This window comes from Ranitomeya imitator, chromosome 8 (genome assembly GCF_032444005.1).
Source record: "Ranitomeya imitator isolate aRanImi1 chromosome 8, aRanImi1.pri, whole genome shotgun sequence".
Classification (NCBI taxonomy): Eukaryota; Metazoa; Chordata; class Amphibia; order Anura; family Dendrobatidae; genus Ranitomeya; species Ranitomeya imitator.
This window is the reverse complement of record NC_091289.1, coordinates 164,694,469-164,711,867: the sequence shown is the minus strand read 5'-3', so window position 1 is coordinate 164,711,867 and position 17,399 is coordinate 164,694,469. Positions and strand designations below refer to the sequence as shown.

Here is a 17,399-nt window from a genome sequence, read left to right as displayed (position 1 = left end):
ATAGCATTCACCTCAAACTCATCCGTGGATGAACCCGATGTCCCAGCAGATGACTCGGAAAACCGGGACAAATGAACGGGCTTTAAGAGGGAAACGTGGAAAGTATCGGTGATACCAAGGCGTGGAGGAATAGCCAAACGGTAGACCACAGGGTTGACCTGTTCCAGAACCTTAAACGGGCCAATGTAGCGAGGAGCAAACTTAGTGGACTCAACTCGCAGCCTGATGTTACGGGCGGAGAGCCACACTAAGTCGCCAGGAGCAAAGACCGAAGCGGGGCGCCGGTGTGTATCAGCCGAAACCCTCATTTTCTCCTTGGAGGCCCGGATGGCACCCTGTGAGCGGTCCCAGATGTCACGTGCCTCCACCGCCCAGTCTGCCACCCTAGAATCGGTGGATGACACGGGCATGGGCACAGGGACACGCGGATGCTGGCCGTAATTAAGGAGAAAAGGAGTTTGACCAGTGGAATCGGCTGCGGCGTTGTTCAGGGCAAATTCCGCCCAAGGTAGCAAAGATGCCCAGTCATCCTGCCTAGCAGAGACGAAATGTCGCAAATATGTCACCAGAGTCTGGTTGGTTCTCTCCACCAACCCATTCGTCTCGGGATGGTATGCAGAGGAGAGGTTTAACTCTATGCTGAGTAAACGGCAGAGCTCTCTCCAAAACCGAGATGCGAACTGGGGACCCCGATCGCTGACAATCTTATCAGGCATACCATGCAATCGGAAAACGTGTTTAATGAACAACACCGCCAAGGCCCGTGCTGAGGGTAACCGAGGAAGCGGCACCAAATGCACCATCTTGGAGAAATGGTCGGTGACAACCCAAATAATGGAGCAGCCACGCGACTTGGGTAGACCCACCACAAAGTCCATCCCGACCATCTCCCAGGGCCTGTCTGCCACCGGTAGAGGGTAAAGCAACCCAGCAGGCCGTTGCCGAGGAGACCGATTCTGGGCGCAAGAAACGCACGCCTGAATATAGTCCTTGACATCTCGGGCCATATGCGGCCACCAGTATGTTCTCGCCAGAAGCTCAGATGTCCTCTTGGTCCCAAAATGCCCACCCACTCTGGAGGAGTGAGCCCAAGAGAGAACCTCCGGCCGCAAGTTAGCTGGTATGAAAGTCTTGCCCGGGGGCACAGACTCTAGCGAAACCGGAGCTACAGTTCTCAGGCTCTCAGAAGGGACAATAAGCCGAGGCTCCTCCTCCTCCGATGACACCACGGAGCGGGAGAGAGCGTCAGCACGAATGTTCTTCTCCCCGGAGAGGAAATGGAGAATAAAATGGAACCGGGAGAAGAACAGGGACCATCTAGCCTGGCGAGAATTCAGCCTCTGGGCCGTTTGCAGATACACCAAGTTCTTGTGGTCAGTGAAGACTTGGAAGGGAAAGCGAGCTCCCTCCAAGAGATGTCTCCACTCCGAAAAAGCCAACTTCATGGCCAGCAACTCCCTGTCCCCGATGGAATAATTCCTCTCCGCTGGTGTGAAGGTCTTGGAGAAGAAGAAGCAAGGATGCTTCCGACCTTGAGCATCCTTTTGGAAAAGGACTGCTCCAGCACCAACGGATGAGGCATCCACCTCCAAGATAAATGGCTTATCAACATCGGGGCGATGTAGGATGGGAGCGCTAGTGAAGTGTGACTTGATCGAGAGAAAGGCTTTGGAGACCTCCCCTGACCACAACTTGGGATTTGCTCCCTTCTTGGTGAGGGCAACCAAGGGAGCTACCAAAGTTGAGAAGTGTGGAATGAACTGGCGATAGTAATTAATGAACCCCATAAAGCGCTGCACCGCTTTAAGAGAATGGGGTTCCTGCCAGTCCATTACAGCCTGTAGCTTGGCAGGATCCATAGCCAAACCCTGGGCAGAGATGATATAACCAAGGAAAGGCAAGGACTCCTGCTCAAACACACACTTCTCCAACTTGGCGTAGAGGGAGTTTGACCGTAAGAGGTCGAAGACTTTGCGAACATCTCTCCGATGGGAGTCAATATTTGGAGAGAAGATGAGAATATCATCCAGATAGACTATGACCGAGGTGGTGAGCATATCCCGGAAGATGTCATTCACAAAGTCTCGGAAAACGGCTGAGGCATTACAGAGCCCGAAGGGCATCACCAGATATTCATAGTGCCCATCCCTGGTGTTAAAAGCCGTCTTCCATTCATCCCCCTCACGGATGCGAATCAGGTTGTAAGCACCCCGCAGATCTAACTTTGTAAATACCCTCGCTCCCCGTAGCCTATCAAACAGCTCAGATATCAGGGGTAGTGGGTACTTGTTCTTAACGGTGATGGCGTTAAGTGTTATGATAAGGTAATTCAGTACCACAATGGACATAGGAGTCAGAGCACATACAGTGACCTGACAATAACCCAAAAACATAGAACGAGCTCTGAGACGTGGAAACTCTGCTGACCGCAATCCCTAATCCTCTCCAACACAACTAGAGGCAGCCGTGGATTGCGCCTAACGATCCCTATGCAACTCGGCACAGCCTGAGAAACTAGCTAGCCTGAAGATAGAAAATAAGCCTACCTTGCCTCAGAGAAATACCCCAAAGGAAAAGGCAGCCCCCACATATAATGACTGTGAGTTAAGATGAAAAGACAAACGTAGAGATGAAATAGATTTAGCAAAGTGAGGCCCGACTTTCTGAACAGAGCGAGGATAGGAAAGGTAACTTTGCGGTCAACACAAAACCCTACAAACAACCACGCAAAGGGGGCAAAAAGACCCTCTGTACCGAACTAACGGCACGGAGGTACACCCTCTGCGTCCCAGAGCTTCCAGCAAGCACGAGAAAACAAATAAGCAAGCTGGACAGAAAAAAACAGCAAACAAAAAGCAAAAGCGGAACTTAGCTATGCAGAGCAGCAGGCCACAGGAACGCTCCAGGAGGAAACAGGTCCAATACTAGAACATTGACTGGAAGCCAGGATCAAAGAACTAGGTGGAGTTAAATAGAGCAGCACCTAACGACTTCACCACATCACCTGAGGAAGGAAAATCAGAAGCCGCAGTACCACTTTCCTCCACCAACGGAAGCTCACAGAGAGAATCAGCCGAAGTACCACTTGTGACCACAGGAGGGAGCTCTGCCACAGAATTCACAACAGTTAAGACCCCTGTAGTCTATGCATGGACATAAGTCTCCAGTCTTCTTCTGTATGAAGAAGAACCCTGCCCCTGCCGGTGACACTGACTTCCTAATGAATCCTCTTGCCAGATTCTCCTCGATGTACTGGGACATTGCCTCCGTCTCCGGGAGAGATAACGGATAGACTCGACCCCGGGGAGGCTCAGGATGAACCATATGAAAGGCACGAACAAGATCGGGAGCATGGACATCAGAGGCAAAGACCCAGGAATTATCTTCCTGAGCATAACCCTTCCACTTAACCAGATACTGGAGTTTCCGTCTTGAAACACGAGAATCCAAAATCTTCTCCACAATATACTCCAACTCCCCCTCCACCAAAACCGGGGCAGGAGGATCAACAGATGGAACCATAGGTGCCACGTATCTCCGCAACAATGACCTATGGAATACGTTATGTATGGAAAAAGAATCTGGAAGGGTCAGACGAAAAGACACAGGATTAAGAACCTCAGAAATCCTATACGGACCAATGAAACGAGGTTTAAACTTAGGAGAGGAAACCTTCATAGGAATATGACGAGAAGATAACCAAACCAAATCCCCAACACAAAGTCGGGGACCCACACAGCATCTGCGATTAGCAAAACGTTGAGCCTTCTCCTGGGACAAGGTCAAATTGTCCACTACATGAGTCCAAATCTGCTGCAACCTGTCCACCACAGTATCCACACCAGGACAGTCCGAAGACTCAACCTGCCCTGAAGAGAAACGAGGATGGAACCCAGAGTTGCAGAAAAACGGCGAAACCAAGGTAGCCGAGCTGGCCCGATTATTAAGGGTGAACTCAGCAAAAGGCAAAAAGGACACCCAGTCATCCTGATCAGCAGAAACAAAGCATCTCAGATATGTTTCAAGGTCTGATTGGTTCGTTCGGTCTGGCCATTAGTCTGAGGATGGAAAGCCGAGGAAAAAGACAAGTCAATGCCCATCCTACCACAAAAGGCTCGCCAAAACCTCGAAACAAACTGGGAACCTCTGTCAGAAACGATATTCTCTGGAATGCCATGTAAACGAACCACATGCTGGAAGAACAATGGCACCAAATCAGAGGAGGAAGGTAATTTAGACAAGGGTACCAAATGGACCATCTTAGAGAAGCGATCACAGACCACCCAAATGACTGACATCTTTTGAGAGACGGGAAGATCTGAAATAAAATCCATAGAGATATGTGTCCAAGGCCTCTTCGGGACCGGCAAGGGCAAAAGCAACCCACTGGCACGAGAACAGCAGGGCTTAGCCCGAGCACAAATCCCACAGGACTGCACAAAAGAACGCACATCCCGTGACAGAGATGGCCACCAAAAGGATCTAGCCACCAACTCTCTGGTACCAAAGATTCCAGGATGACCAGCCAACACCGAACAATGAACCTCAGAGATAACTTTATTAGTCCACCTATCAGGGACAAACAGTTTCTCCGCTGGGCAACGATCAGGTTTATTAGCCTGAAATTTTTGCAGCACCCGCCGCAAATCAGGGGAGATGGCAGACACAATAACTCCCTCTTTGAGGATACCCGCCGGCTCAGATACACCCGGAGAGTCAGGCACAAAACTCCTAGACAGAGCATCCGCCTTCACATTTTTAGAGCCCGGAAGGTACGAAATCACAAAGTCAAAACGGGCAAAAAACAGCGACCAACGAGCCTGTCTAGGATTCAACCGCTTGGCAGACTCGAGATAAGTCAAGTTCTTATGATCAGTCAAGACCACCACGCGATGCTTAGCTCCTTCAAGCCAATGACGCCACTCCTCGAATGCCCACTTCATGGCCAGCAACTCTCGATTGCCCACATCATAATTTCGCTCAGCAGGCGAAAACTTCCTGGAAAAGAAGGCGCATGGTTTCATCACCGAGCAATCAGAACTTCTCTGTGACAAAACAGCCCCTGCTCCAATCTCAGAAGCATCAACCTCGACCTGGAATGGAAGCGAAACATCTGGTTGACACAACACAGGGGCAGAAGAAAAACGACGCTTCAACTCTTGAAAAGCTTCCACAGCAGCAGAAGACCAATTGACCACATCAGCACCCTTCTTGGTCAAATCGGTCAATGGTTTAGCAATACTAGTAAAATTGCAGATGAAGCGACGATAAAAATTAGAAAAGCCCAGGAACTTTTGCAGACTTTTCAGAGATGTCGGCTGAGTCCAATCATGGATGGCTTGGACCTTAACAGGGTCCATTTCGATAGTACAAGGGGAAAAGATGAACCCCAAAAATGAAACCTTCTGAACACCAAAGAGACACTTTGGTCCCTTCACAAACAAAGAATTAGCACGCAGGACCTGAAACACCGTTCTGACCTGCTTCACATGAGACTCCCAACCATCCGAGAAGATCAAAATGTCATCCAAGTACACAATCAGGAATTTATCCAGGTACTCTCGGAAGATGTCATGCATAAAGGACTGAAACACTGATGGAGCATTGGCAAGTCCGAATGGCATTACTAGATACTCAAAATGGCCCTCGGGCGTATTAAATGCAGTTTTCCATTCATCGCCTCGCTTAATACGCACAAGATTATATGCACCACGAAGATCTATCTTGGTGAACCAACTGGCCCCCTTAATCCGAGCAAACAAATCAGATAACAACGGCAAGGGGTACTGAAATTTAACCGTGATCTTATTTAGAAGGCGGTAATCTATACAAGGTCTCAGCGAACCATCCTTCTTGGCGACAAAAAAGAACCCTGCTCCTAATGGCGACGATGATGGGCGAATATGCCCCTTCTCCAAGGACTCCTTCACATAACTCCGCATAGCGGCGTGCTCAGGCACAGACAAATTAAACAGTCGACCCTTTGGGAATTTACTACCAGGAATCAAATCGATAGCACAATCACAATCCCTATGCGGAGGTAGGGTATCGGACTTGGGCTCATCAAATACATCCCGGTAATCAGACAAGAACTCTGGAACCTCAGAAGGGGTGGATGACGAAATAGTCAGAAATGGAACATCACCATGTACCCCCTGACAACCCCAGCTGGACACAGACATGGATTTCCAATCTAATACTGGATTATGGACTTGTAGCCATGGCAACCCCAACACGACCACATCATGCAGATTATGCAACACCAGAAAGCGAATAACCTCCTGATGTGCAGGAGCCATGCACATGGTCAGCTGGGTCCAGTACTGAGGCTTATTATTGGCCAAAGGCGTAGCATCAATTCCTCTCAATGGAATAGGACACTGCAAGGGCTCCAAGAAAAACCCACAACGCCTAGCATACTCCAAGTCCATCAAATTCAGGGCAGCGCCTGAATCCACAAATGCCATGACAGAATACGATGACAAAGAGCAGATCAAGGTAACAGACAAAAGAAATTTTGACTGTACCGTACCAATGGTGGCAGACCTAGCGAACCGCTTAGTGCGCTTAGGACAATCAGAGATAGCATGAGTGGTATCACCACAGTAGAAACACAGCCCATTCAGACGTCTGTGTTCTTGCCGTTCAACTCTGGTCAAAGTCCTATCACACTGCATAGGCTCAGGTTTAAGCTCAGGTAATACCGCCAAATGGTGCACAGATTTACGCTCACGCAAGCGTCGACCGATCTGAATAGCCAAAGACATGGACTCATTCAAACCAGCAGGCATAGGAAATCCCACCATGACATCCTTAAGGGCTTCAGAGAGACCCTTTCTGAAAATAGCTGCGAGCGCACCTTCATTCCATTGAGTGAGTACGGACCACTTTCTAAATTTCTGACAATATACCTCTATATCATCCTGAGACCTGACACAGAGCCAGCAAATTCTTCTCTGCCTGATCCACTGAATTAGGTTCATCATACAGCAATCCGAGTGCCAGGAAAAACGCATCGATATTACTTAATGCAGGATCTCCTGGCGCAAGAGAAAATGCCCAGTCCTGAGGGTCACCACGTAAAAAAGAAATAATGATCAAAACTTGTTGAACTGGGTCACCAGAGGAGCGAGGTTTCAAGGCCAGAAATAGTTTACAATTATTTTTGAAACTCAGAAATTTAGTTCTATCTCCAAAAAACAAATCAGGGATAGGAATTCTTGGTTCTAACATAGATTTCTGATCAATAGTGTCTTGAATCTTTTGTACTCTTGCCGAGAGCTGATCCACACATGAAGACAGACCTTTAATGTTCATCGCTACACCTGTGTACTGAACCACCCAAATGTCTAGGGGAAAAAAAAGGCAAAACACAGTGCAGAGAAAAAAAAATGGTCTCAGAACTTCTTTTTTCCCTCTATTGAGAATCATTAGTACTTTGGGCCTCCAGTACTGTTATGTGATGAGGTAATTCAGTACCACAATGGACATAGAAGTCAGAGCACATACAGTGATCTGACAATAACCCAAAAACAAAGAACGAGCTCTGAGACGTGGGAACTCTGCTGACTGCAATCCCTAATCCTCTCCAAACACACTAGAAGCAGCCGTGGATTGCGCCTAACGCTCCCTATGCAACTCGGCACAGCCTGAGAAACTAGCTAGCCTGAAGATAGAAAATAAGTCTACCTTGCCTCAGAGAAATACCCCAAAGGAAAAGGCAGCCCCCCACATATAATGACTGTGAGTTAAGATGAAAAGACAAACGTAGAGATGAAATAGATTTAGCAAAGTGAGGCCCGACTTACTAAACAGAGCGAGGATAGGAAAGGTAACTTTGCGGTCAACACAAAACCCTACAAACAACCACGCAAAGGGGGCAAAAAGACCCTCCGTACCGAACTAACGGCACGGAGGTACACCCTCTGCGTCCCAGAGTTTCCAGCAAGCAAGAAAAAACAAATAGACAAGCTGGACAGAAAAAAACAGCAAACAAAATAGCAAAGCAGAACTTAGCTATGCAGAGCAGCAGGCCACAGGAACGATCCAGGAGGAAACAGGTCCAATACTAGAACATTGACTGGAGGCCAGGATCAAAGCACCAGGCGGAGTTAAATAGAGCAGCACCTAACGACTTCACCACATTACCTGAGGAAGGAAACTCAGAAGCCGCAGTACCACTTTCCTCCACCAACGGAAGCTCACAGAGAGAATCAGCCGAAGTACCACTTGTGACCACAGGAGGGAGCTCTGCCACAGAATTCACAACAGCTAGTATTCTGTTAGGGCTAGCGGAACGCACCGAGTAAATAGAGATGTTTATTGATATTGGTGCGTTCGCAGCCCGGGGTCCACCGTGCAGGAGTACCTGCTGCTAGCAAACGGCGGAGCTATATGGCGGTATAGACTAACTCAGTTAATTCACTGAGTAGCCATGAAAGGAAAGCACTGTGCCCTGTTAGACTCCACAGAGGCACAGGCTAACTGCCCAAACAGAGAGCAGTCAGTGGTCACACAAACACACAAAACTCCTCGCCGGAGGAGCCAGCATTCTAGGGGCTTATTTCAGCCGGGTCCCTGAATACACTCAGACTCAATCTCCTCGCCGGAGGAGCCAGCATTCTAGGGGCTTATTTCAGCCGGGTCCCTGAACAAACATACATGTGACCACACTGGCGCAAAGCACATAACATAAGACAATACTAGCGCATGGCCGTGCGGTCATGCGCAGTTAATATAGTTGCAGCACAGGAAGCTGCTACTGAAGTTTTTGCCCTTTCAGGACCTTCCAGAAGGACCAATGGAAAGTGCTGCAGTACCTGAGCATGTTTTGCCCTTTCAGGACCTTCCAGAAGGACCAATGGAATGTACTGCAGCACCTGAGCATGTGACCGAACATGTGGCCCTCAACCTCCAATGGGAGACCCTGCCCTGGGCATGCTCAGTGTGAGTAAACAAGGACTTAGTCCCAGAGAGGCTTGCTCGCCGCAGATCAGTGCAGGGTACCATAGGAAAGCCAGAAAAGGCAGTAGTGACCCTATGCACCGAATCAGCCCCAGCGAGACACTGGGAGCGACGTCTCCGCTGAGCAGAGCCCACTGCGGCCGATACCGAATGGGAGACCGCAGCAGACACGGATCGAAATTCCCCCTGTGCAGCAGAGGAAACTCAACTCCTAACATCTCCTTTGACAGATATACCTGGTGGTGTGGAAGCATCCAAATTCACACCTGTAAAGAGATAAGGAAAAAAATTGTCATGCGGCACATAACATGCAGTTAATTACTTCTGCTGAATAAATAGCTGGTAAACTGAGTAGATTTTGGCTAACAGTAAGATAATGGCAGGTCTAAAGGTTGACTCTTTATAATAACTGTCTGTTACCCATTTTGTGGGTATTTATTAAATAAACCACTGCCAGAAGTGCTTGGAGGTGTCTTACTCTCTTAATTACCTTGGCTAAATCAAGTGAGCATGTGTATGGGTGGTTTGAAAGAAATATTTGTCAGATGAACAAGGTTTATGGCCAGGTGTAATATTAAACTATTTATGAATTAAACAGAGACACCTGTCATTTCTATTTGAAATGTGCCTTAAAGAGAATCTGTCAATGAGATCAACCCTCCTAATCCGTCTATATGGGCATGCTGGTTATACAAAGCTGATTAAAATGATACCTTGCTATTTGCGAACTAATAACTTATTTCAGAAAAATCCACATTTTTCTCATCTGTAAATGAGCTGTTCCAGGCTATGGGGAGGATGATGCCTGGAAGATTACTGTGCCTCCAGAGACTATTTTAAATAAAAAGGGGAGTTACCAGTGTAATACATGTAACTAACAGAAGAAATGAAATTTGTCTTCTTGTAAACACATTTTTTGCAAGTCACTGAGCTTTGTGTTAGAGGAATACTGCAGCCCTGTCTGCCGGTGAGATGGAAGTTGAAGCTGAGAGGAACCTGCAAATGTTTTACATATACTCACACACAGCTCTGCAGTGAGATCAGGAGAGCAGAGAGCGGCCATTACACATCACACTGGTAACTTCCCCTTCATGTAAAATAAGCTCTAGAGGCAGAATTATCTTACAGATGACATCCTCTCCACAGCCTGGTAGAGGTAATTTTCATAAAACTATAAAAGATGATTTATCAACAAGGCATCTGATACGAGGCATACAGAGATGACTTTTTTCAGCCGTTTATAACCTGTATGCCTTTATCAATAGTTTAGTTAGGTCAAATGTAGTGACCTATTCCCATTAAAAAGTTTTTCTCATATTCATAAATAAGTAAAATTGCAAACTGCTTGAAAAAACAAGGGATTATGGTGTAAAATGTAGGCTAGCCGCTATATTACAGCTACCAGCAGCTTACATAATATGTTCTATATGTTAAAAAAATAAAAAATTACCTTCTTCTGAGTTTACATCCCATTCGAATCCTTCTGGAATTAGAATGCACACATTAATTTAGATCAATTGTATCACATAGATTTTATTTTCCAAAATGAGCAGGAATACCGATATATTTTTACAGTTATAAGTAAAATATTCAGCTAAGAAGTTAGAATTCTAAACAAAATAATATAATAATTGTTTCACATTTTTAAAGTACAAAGAAATATAATGACTATTACCTTCTAGTGAATTTATGTCCCATTTAAATCCTGTTTATATTTAGGATACAAATATTCAGCAGTTAATTTTAAATAACATATCATTGTGATATTTTTAGCATTTGTGACACTTACATTTTTTACATTTAATGTTATCATAACTATTGATTAGTTTCCTTTTCCTGGAAACCATTAGCATGCTGCTGCTGTAAATCCAGTAATTTTTCGGTCTTTTGAATTACTTTTTATTTTAGCCATCAAGGCAAAAAGATGTGACTGATGTGACTGTAGTTACCTGTCTTTGGTAGCTGGATAGAAGTTTGGGCATAGCGAGACCTCTGGAATTCACTTATGGACATGAGAACAAATGACCCAGATGATGGTCCATGACTTTTTGTTGTTATTCCATTTCTTGTAGAAGATTCATACTTTTCCTGTCCTGGCTTCTTCTGCGCAATCAATTTTCCTCCTCGGTTGGTAATTTTTCCAGCATGAATGCCAGCTGCACATACTGAAGACTCCTAGAAATGTAAAATTTGCAGATATGATATCATTTCATCATTTTATCATTGACTACTGCAACCTCCTACTCTGTGGCCTCCCCTCAAACACTCTCGCACCCATTCAATCTATTCTAAACTCTGCTGCCCGACTAATCCACCTGTCCCCCCGCTATTCCCTGGCCTCTCCCCTCTGTCAATCCTTTCACTGGCTCCCCATTGCCCAGAGACTCCAGTACAAAACCCTAACCATGACATACAAAGCCATCCACAACCTGTCTCCCCCATACATATTTGACCTCGTCTCACGATACTTACCTGCACGCAACCTCCGATCCTCACAAGATCTCTTTCTTTACTCCCCTCTTATCTCCTCTTCCCACAATCGTATACAAGATTTCTCTCGCGCATCACCCCTACTCTGGAACCCTCTACCACAACATATCAAACTCTCGCCTACCATCGAAACCTTCGAAAAGAACCTGAAGACCTACCTCTTCCGACAAGCCTACAACCTACAGTAACCACCGATAGACCAAACCGCTGCATGACCAGCTCTACCCTCGCCTACTGTATTCTCATCCATCCCTTGTAGTTTGTGAGCTCTCGCGGGCAGGGTCCTCTCTCCTCCCATACCAGTTGTGACGTGTGTTGTTTAAGATTATTGAATTTGTTTTTATTATGTATACCCCTCCTCACATGTAAAGCGCCATGGAATAAATGGTGCTATAATAATAAATAATAACAATAATTTCAGAAAATATTATAAATAATTAAATGATATCTCACCTCTGCAAAAGATGTCTTTCCCCAAACCTTTTCCTTCTGTTTAAGGCAACCAGGAGGACATACAATGCTAAAAGAATAAAGTTGTGACATAATAATATCTATTAGTCCAAACAGCATATGTTACATATATAGTTTCACCTTAAAAATCTGCAACTTAATCCAATACACGCATACTAGTAAATCAGCAAGAAAATCAACTAAAACTATGGGACTAAACTAGAACTTACACATTAATTTCAGCGGGAAGTTGCATTCCTGTGTAATCGCAGTTTCCTTTAACTACAAAAAAAGATAGAACATGTTCTAGGAAAGTGTAAAATGAAGGAACAGTGGATAGAAGCACAGCACAGGTATAAGGTTGTCATTTTATGTAAATGAACAATGCCCATAATGGGATAGTCTACATTTTGATAACAATTGTAGCCAATGTTGCCTCATGGAGGAGAAAAAAATCCTCCTTTATAAAATATCAATCAAAAGCTGAGAGGCTGGGCTAGCAGTGTGTCAACAGGTGCGGAGGATTGTGCGCACTCAGCGTTCAAACCGCTCAGCACTTATTAGTACATAAAATTTAAAGATAGTTTGTGTTGGTATTTAGGGTTTAGCTGAGTAAATGACAGACTGCTTGTGAATTAGAAGAGAAAATGTGGAAACCAGATGATCGGAAACTTTTAAATATCCTTTTTAAAAGGCAATGAGAAAATCGGTAGGTTTCAAAATGTTAAAGAAAAATGCATATGAAAAAAATCTCCTTTGACAGATATACCTGGTGGTGTGGAAGCATCCAAATTCACACCTGTAAAGAGATAAGGAAAAAAATGTCATGCGGCACATAACATGTAGTTAATTACTTCAGCTGAATAAATAGCTGGTAAACTGAGTAGATTTTGGCTAACAGTAAGATAATGGCAGGTCTAAAGGTCGACTCTTTATAATCACTGTTTGTTACCCATTTTGTGGGTATTTATTAAATAAACCACTGCCAGAAGTGCTTGGAGGCGTCTTAAGGTACCTTCACACTAAACGATATCGCTAGCAATCCGTGATGTTGCAGCGTCCTGGCTAGCGATATCGTTTAGTTTGACACGCAGCAGCGATCAGAATCCTGCTGTGATGTCGTTGGTCGGGGCTAGAGGGCCAGACCTTTCTTTGGTCGCTGGCTCTCCCGCTGACATCGCTGAATCGGCGTGTGTGACACCGATTCAGTGATGTCTTCGCTGGTAACCAGGGTAAACATCGGGTTACTAAGCGCAGGGCCGCGCTTAGTAACCCGATGTTTACCCTGGTTACCATCCTAAAAGTAAAAAAAACAAGCGCTACATACTTACCTTCCGCTGTCTGTCCCCGGCGCTGTGCTTCTCTGCTCTGGCTATGAGCACAGCGGCCGGAAAGCAGAGCGGCGACGTCACCGCTCTGCTTTCCGGCTGCCCGGCGCTCACAGCCAGAGCAGAGAAGCACAGCGCCGAGGACAGACAGCGGTAGGTAAGTATGTAGCGTTTGGTTTTTTTACTTTTAGGATGGTAACCAGGGTAAACATCGGGTTACTAAGCGCGGCCCTGCGCTTAGTAACCAGATGTTTACCCTGGTTACCGGCATCGTTGGTCGCTGGAGAGCGGTCTGTGTGACAGCTCTCCAGCGACCAAACAGCGACGCTGCAGCGATCTGGATCGTTGTCTGGATCGCTGCAGCGTCGTTTAGTGTGAAGGTACCTTTACTCTCTTCTTTACCTTGGCTAAATCAAGTGAGCATGTGTATGGGTGGTTTGAAAGAAATATTTGTCAGATGAACAAGGTTTATGGCCAGGTGTAAAATTAAACTTTTTATGAATTAAACAGAGACACCTGTCATTTCTATTTGAAATGTGCCTTAAAGAGAATCTGTCAGTAAGATCAACCCTCCTAATCCGTCTATATGGGCATGCTCGTTATACAAAGCTGATTAAAATGATACCTTGCTATTTGCGAACTAATAACTTATTTCAGAAAAATCCAAGTTTTTCTCATCTGTAAATGAGCTGTTCCAGGCTATGGGGAGGATAATGCCTGGAAGATTACTGTGCCTCCAGAGACTATTTTAAATAAAAAGGGGAGTTACCAGTGTAATAGATGTAACTAACAGAAGAAATGAAATTTGTCTTCTTGTAAACACATTTTTTGCAAGTCACTGAGCTTTGTGTTAGTGGAATACTGCAGCCCTGTCTGCCGGTGAGATGGAAGTTGAAGCTGAGAGGAACCTGCAAATGTTTTACATATACTCACACACAGCTCTGCAGTGAGATCAGGAGAGCAGAGTGCGGCCATTACACATCACACTGGTAACTTCCCCTTCATGTAAAATAAGCTCTAGAGGCAGAATTATCTTACAGATGACATCCTCTCCACAGCCTGGTAGAGGTAATTTTCATAAAACTATAAAAGATGATTTATCAACAAGGCACCTGATACGAGGCATACAGAGATTACTTTTTTCAGCCGTTTATAACCTGTATGCCTTTATCAATAGTTTAGTTATGTCAAATGTAGTGACCTATTCCCATTAAAAAGTTTTTCTCATATTCATAAATAAGTAAAATTGCAAACTGCTTGAAAAAACAAGGGATTATGGTGTAAAATGTAGGCTAGCCGCTATATTACAGCTACCAGCAGCTTACATAATATGTTCTATATGTTAAAAAAATAAAAAATTACCTTCTACTGAGTTTACATCCCATTCGAATCCTTCTGGAATTAGAATGCACACATTAATTTAGATCAATTGTATCACATAGATTTTATTTCCCAAAATGAGCAGGAATACCGATATATTTTTAAAAGTTATCAGTAAAATATTCAGCTAAGAAGTTAGAATTCTAAACAAAACAATATAGTAATTGTTTCACATTTTTAAAGTACAAAGAAATATAATGAATATTACCTTCTAGTGAATTTATGTCCCATTTAAATCCTGTTTACATTTAGGATACAAATATTCAGCAGTTAATTTTAAATAACATATCATTGTGATATTTTTAGCATTTGTGACACTTACATTTTTTACATTTAATGTTATCATAACTATTGATTAGTTTCCTTTTCCTGGAAACCATTAGCATGGTGCTGCTGTAAATCCAGTAATTTTTCGGTCTTTTGAATTACTTTTTATTTTAGCCATCAAGGCAAAAAGATGTGACTGATGTGACTGTAGTTACCTGTCTTTGGTAGCTGGATAGAAGTTTGGACATCGCGAGACCTCTGGAATTCACTTATGGACATGAGAACAAATGACCCAGATGATGGTCCATGACTTTTTGTTGTTATTCCATTTCTTGTGGAAGATTCATACTTTTCCTGTCCTGGCTTCTTCTGCGCAATCAATTTTCCTCCTTGGTTGGTAATTTTTCCAGCATGAATGCCAGCTGCACATACTGAAGACTCCTAGAAATGTAAAATTTGCAGATATGATATCATTTCATCATTTTATCATTGACTACTGCAACCTCCTACTCTGTGGCCTCCCCTCAAACACTTTCGCACCCCTTCAATCTATTCTAAACTCTGCTGCCCGACTAATCCACCTGTCCCCCCGCTATTCCCTGGCCTCTGCCCTCTGTCAAACTCTTCACTGGCTCCCCATTGCCCAGAGACTCCAGTACAAAACCCTAACCATGACATACAAAGCCATCCACAACCTGTCTCCTCCATACATCTTTGACCTCGTCTCCTGGTACTTACCTGCACGCAACCTCCGATCCTCACAAGATCTCTTTCTTTACTCCCCTCTTATCTCCTCTTCCCACAATCGTATGCAAGATTTCTCTCGCGCATCACCCCTACTCTGGAACCCTCTACCACAACATATCAAACTCTTGCCTACCATCGAAACCTTCAAAAAGAACCTGAAGACCTACCTCTTCCGACAAGCCTACAACCTGCAGTAACCACCGATAGACCAAACCGCTGCATGACCAACTCTACCCTCGCCTACTGTATTCTCACCCATCCCTTGTAGATTGTGAGCTCTCGCGGGCAGGGTCCTCTCTCCTCCCGTACCAGTTGTGACTTGTGTTGTTTAAGATTATTGAATTTGTTTTTATTATGTATACCCCTCCTCACATGTAAAGCGCCATGGAATAAATGGCACTATAATAATAAATAATAACAATAATTTCAGAAAATATTATAAATAATTAAATGATATCTCACCTCTGCAAAAGATGTCTTTCCCCAAACCTTTTCCTTCTGTTTAAGGCAACCAGGAGGACATACAATGCTAAAAGAATAAAGTTGTGACATAATAATATCTATTAGTCCAAACAGCATATGTTACATATATAGTTTCACCTTAAAAATCTGCAACTTAAACAAATACAAGCAAACTAGTAAATCAGCAAGAAAATCCACTAAAACTATGGGACTAAACTAGAACTTACACATTAATTTCAGCGGGAAGTTGCATTCCTGTGTAATCGCAGTTTCCTTCAACTACAAAAAAAGATAGAACATGTTCAAGGGAAATGTAAAATGAAGGAACAGTGGATAGAAGCACTGCACAGGTATAAGTTTGTCATTTTATGTAAATGAACAATGCCCATAATTTGATAGTCTACATTTTGATGACAACTGTAGCCAATGTTGCCTCATGGAGGAGAAAAAAATCCTCCTTTATAAAATATCAATCAAAAGCTGAGAGGCTGGGCTAGCAGTGTGTCAACAGGTGCGGAGGGTTGTACACACTCAGCTTTCAAACCGCTCAGCACTTATTAGTACATAAAATTTAAACATAGTTTGTATTGGTATTTAGGGTTTAGCTGAGTAAATGACAGACTGCTTGTGAATTAGAAGACAAAATGTGGAAACCAGATGACCGGAAACTTTTATATATCCTTTTTAAAAGGCAATGAGAAAATCAGTAGGTTTCAAAATGTTGAAGAAAAATGCATACGAAAAAAATCTCCTTTAACAAATATACCTGGTGGTGTGGAAGCATCCAAGTTCACACCTGTAAAGAGATAAGGAAAGAAATGTCATGCGGCACATAACATGTAGTTAATTACTTCAGCTGAATAAATAGGTGGTAAACTGAGTAGATTTTGGCTAACAGTAAGATAATGGCAGGTCTAAAGGTTGACTCTTTATAATCACTGTCTGTTACCTATATTGTGGGTATTTATTAAATAAACCACTGCCAGAAGTGCTTGGAGGTGTCTTACTCTCTTCTTTACCTTGGCTAAATCAAGTGAGCGTGTGTATGGGTGGTTTGAAAGAAATATTTGTCAGATGAACAAGGTTTATGGCCAGGTGTAATATTAAACTATTTATGAATTAAACAGAGACACCTGTCATTTCTATTTGAAATGTGCCTTAGGGTATGTGCACACGATGCAGATTTAGTGCAGTTCTGCAGCGTTTTTTTCTGCAGCAGAAACGCTGCAGAACTGCACTGTGAGTTACAATTCAATGAAAATCAATAGAAAAAAAAAAGCTGTGCACACGGTGCAGAAAAATCCGTGCAGA

General features: G+C 44.0%; 2 protein-coding genes and 1 long non-coding RNA gene across 3 annotated transcripts in view; all 3 read right to left on the bottom strand.

The window, feature by feature from the left end:
- Window positions 1-12,182, bottom strand: part of LOC138648215 (uncharacterized) — a 100,364-nt gene extending 88,182 nt beyond the window's left edge. The window contains exons 1-6 of the mRNA XM_069737737.1: window positions 12,135-12,182; window positions 11,908-11,974; window positions 10,914-11,139; window positions 10,640-10,669; window positions 10,415-10,447; window positions 9,201-9,230 (exon numbers count right to left, since the gene is read on the bottom strand). Coding sequence (XP_069593838.1) covers window positions 9,201-9,230; window positions 10,415-10,447; window positions 10,640-10,669; window positions 10,914-11,139; window positions 11,908-11,974; window positions 12,135-12,160 — 412 coding nt within the window. The 5' untranslated portion in view covers window positions 12,161-12,182. The remainder of the gene's footprint in view (window positions 1-9,200; window positions 9,231-10,414; window positions 10,448-10,639; window positions 10,670-10,913; window positions 11,140-11,907; window positions 11,975-12,134) is intronic.
- A 464-nt stretch (window positions 12,183-12,646) lies between these two features.
- Window positions 12,647-15,320, bottom strand: LOC138648214 (uncharacterized). The gene is made up of 4 exons (XR_011315088.1): window positions 15,095-15,320; window positions 14,821-14,850; window positions 14,595-14,627; window positions 12,647-12,703 (listed from the first exon to the last, which is right to left on the bottom strand). It is a non-coding gene; the product is annotated as an uncharacterized lncRNA (long non-coding RNA).
- Window positions 15,321-16,052: 732 nt separating this feature from the next.
- LOC138648128 (uncharacterized) overlaps window positions 16,053-17,399 on the bottom strand; it is a 147,044-nt gene continuing 145,697 nt past the window's right edge. Inside the window, exons 77-79 of the mRNA XM_069737633.1 lie at window positions 16,855-16,884; window positions 16,316-16,367; window positions 16,053-16,155 (exon numbers count right to left, since the gene is read on the bottom strand). Coding sequence (XP_069593734.1) covers window positions 16,053-16,155; window positions 16,316-16,367; window positions 16,855-16,884 — 185 coding nt within the window. The remainder of the gene's footprint in view (window positions 16,156-16,315; window positions 16,368-16,854; window positions 16,885-17,399) is intronic.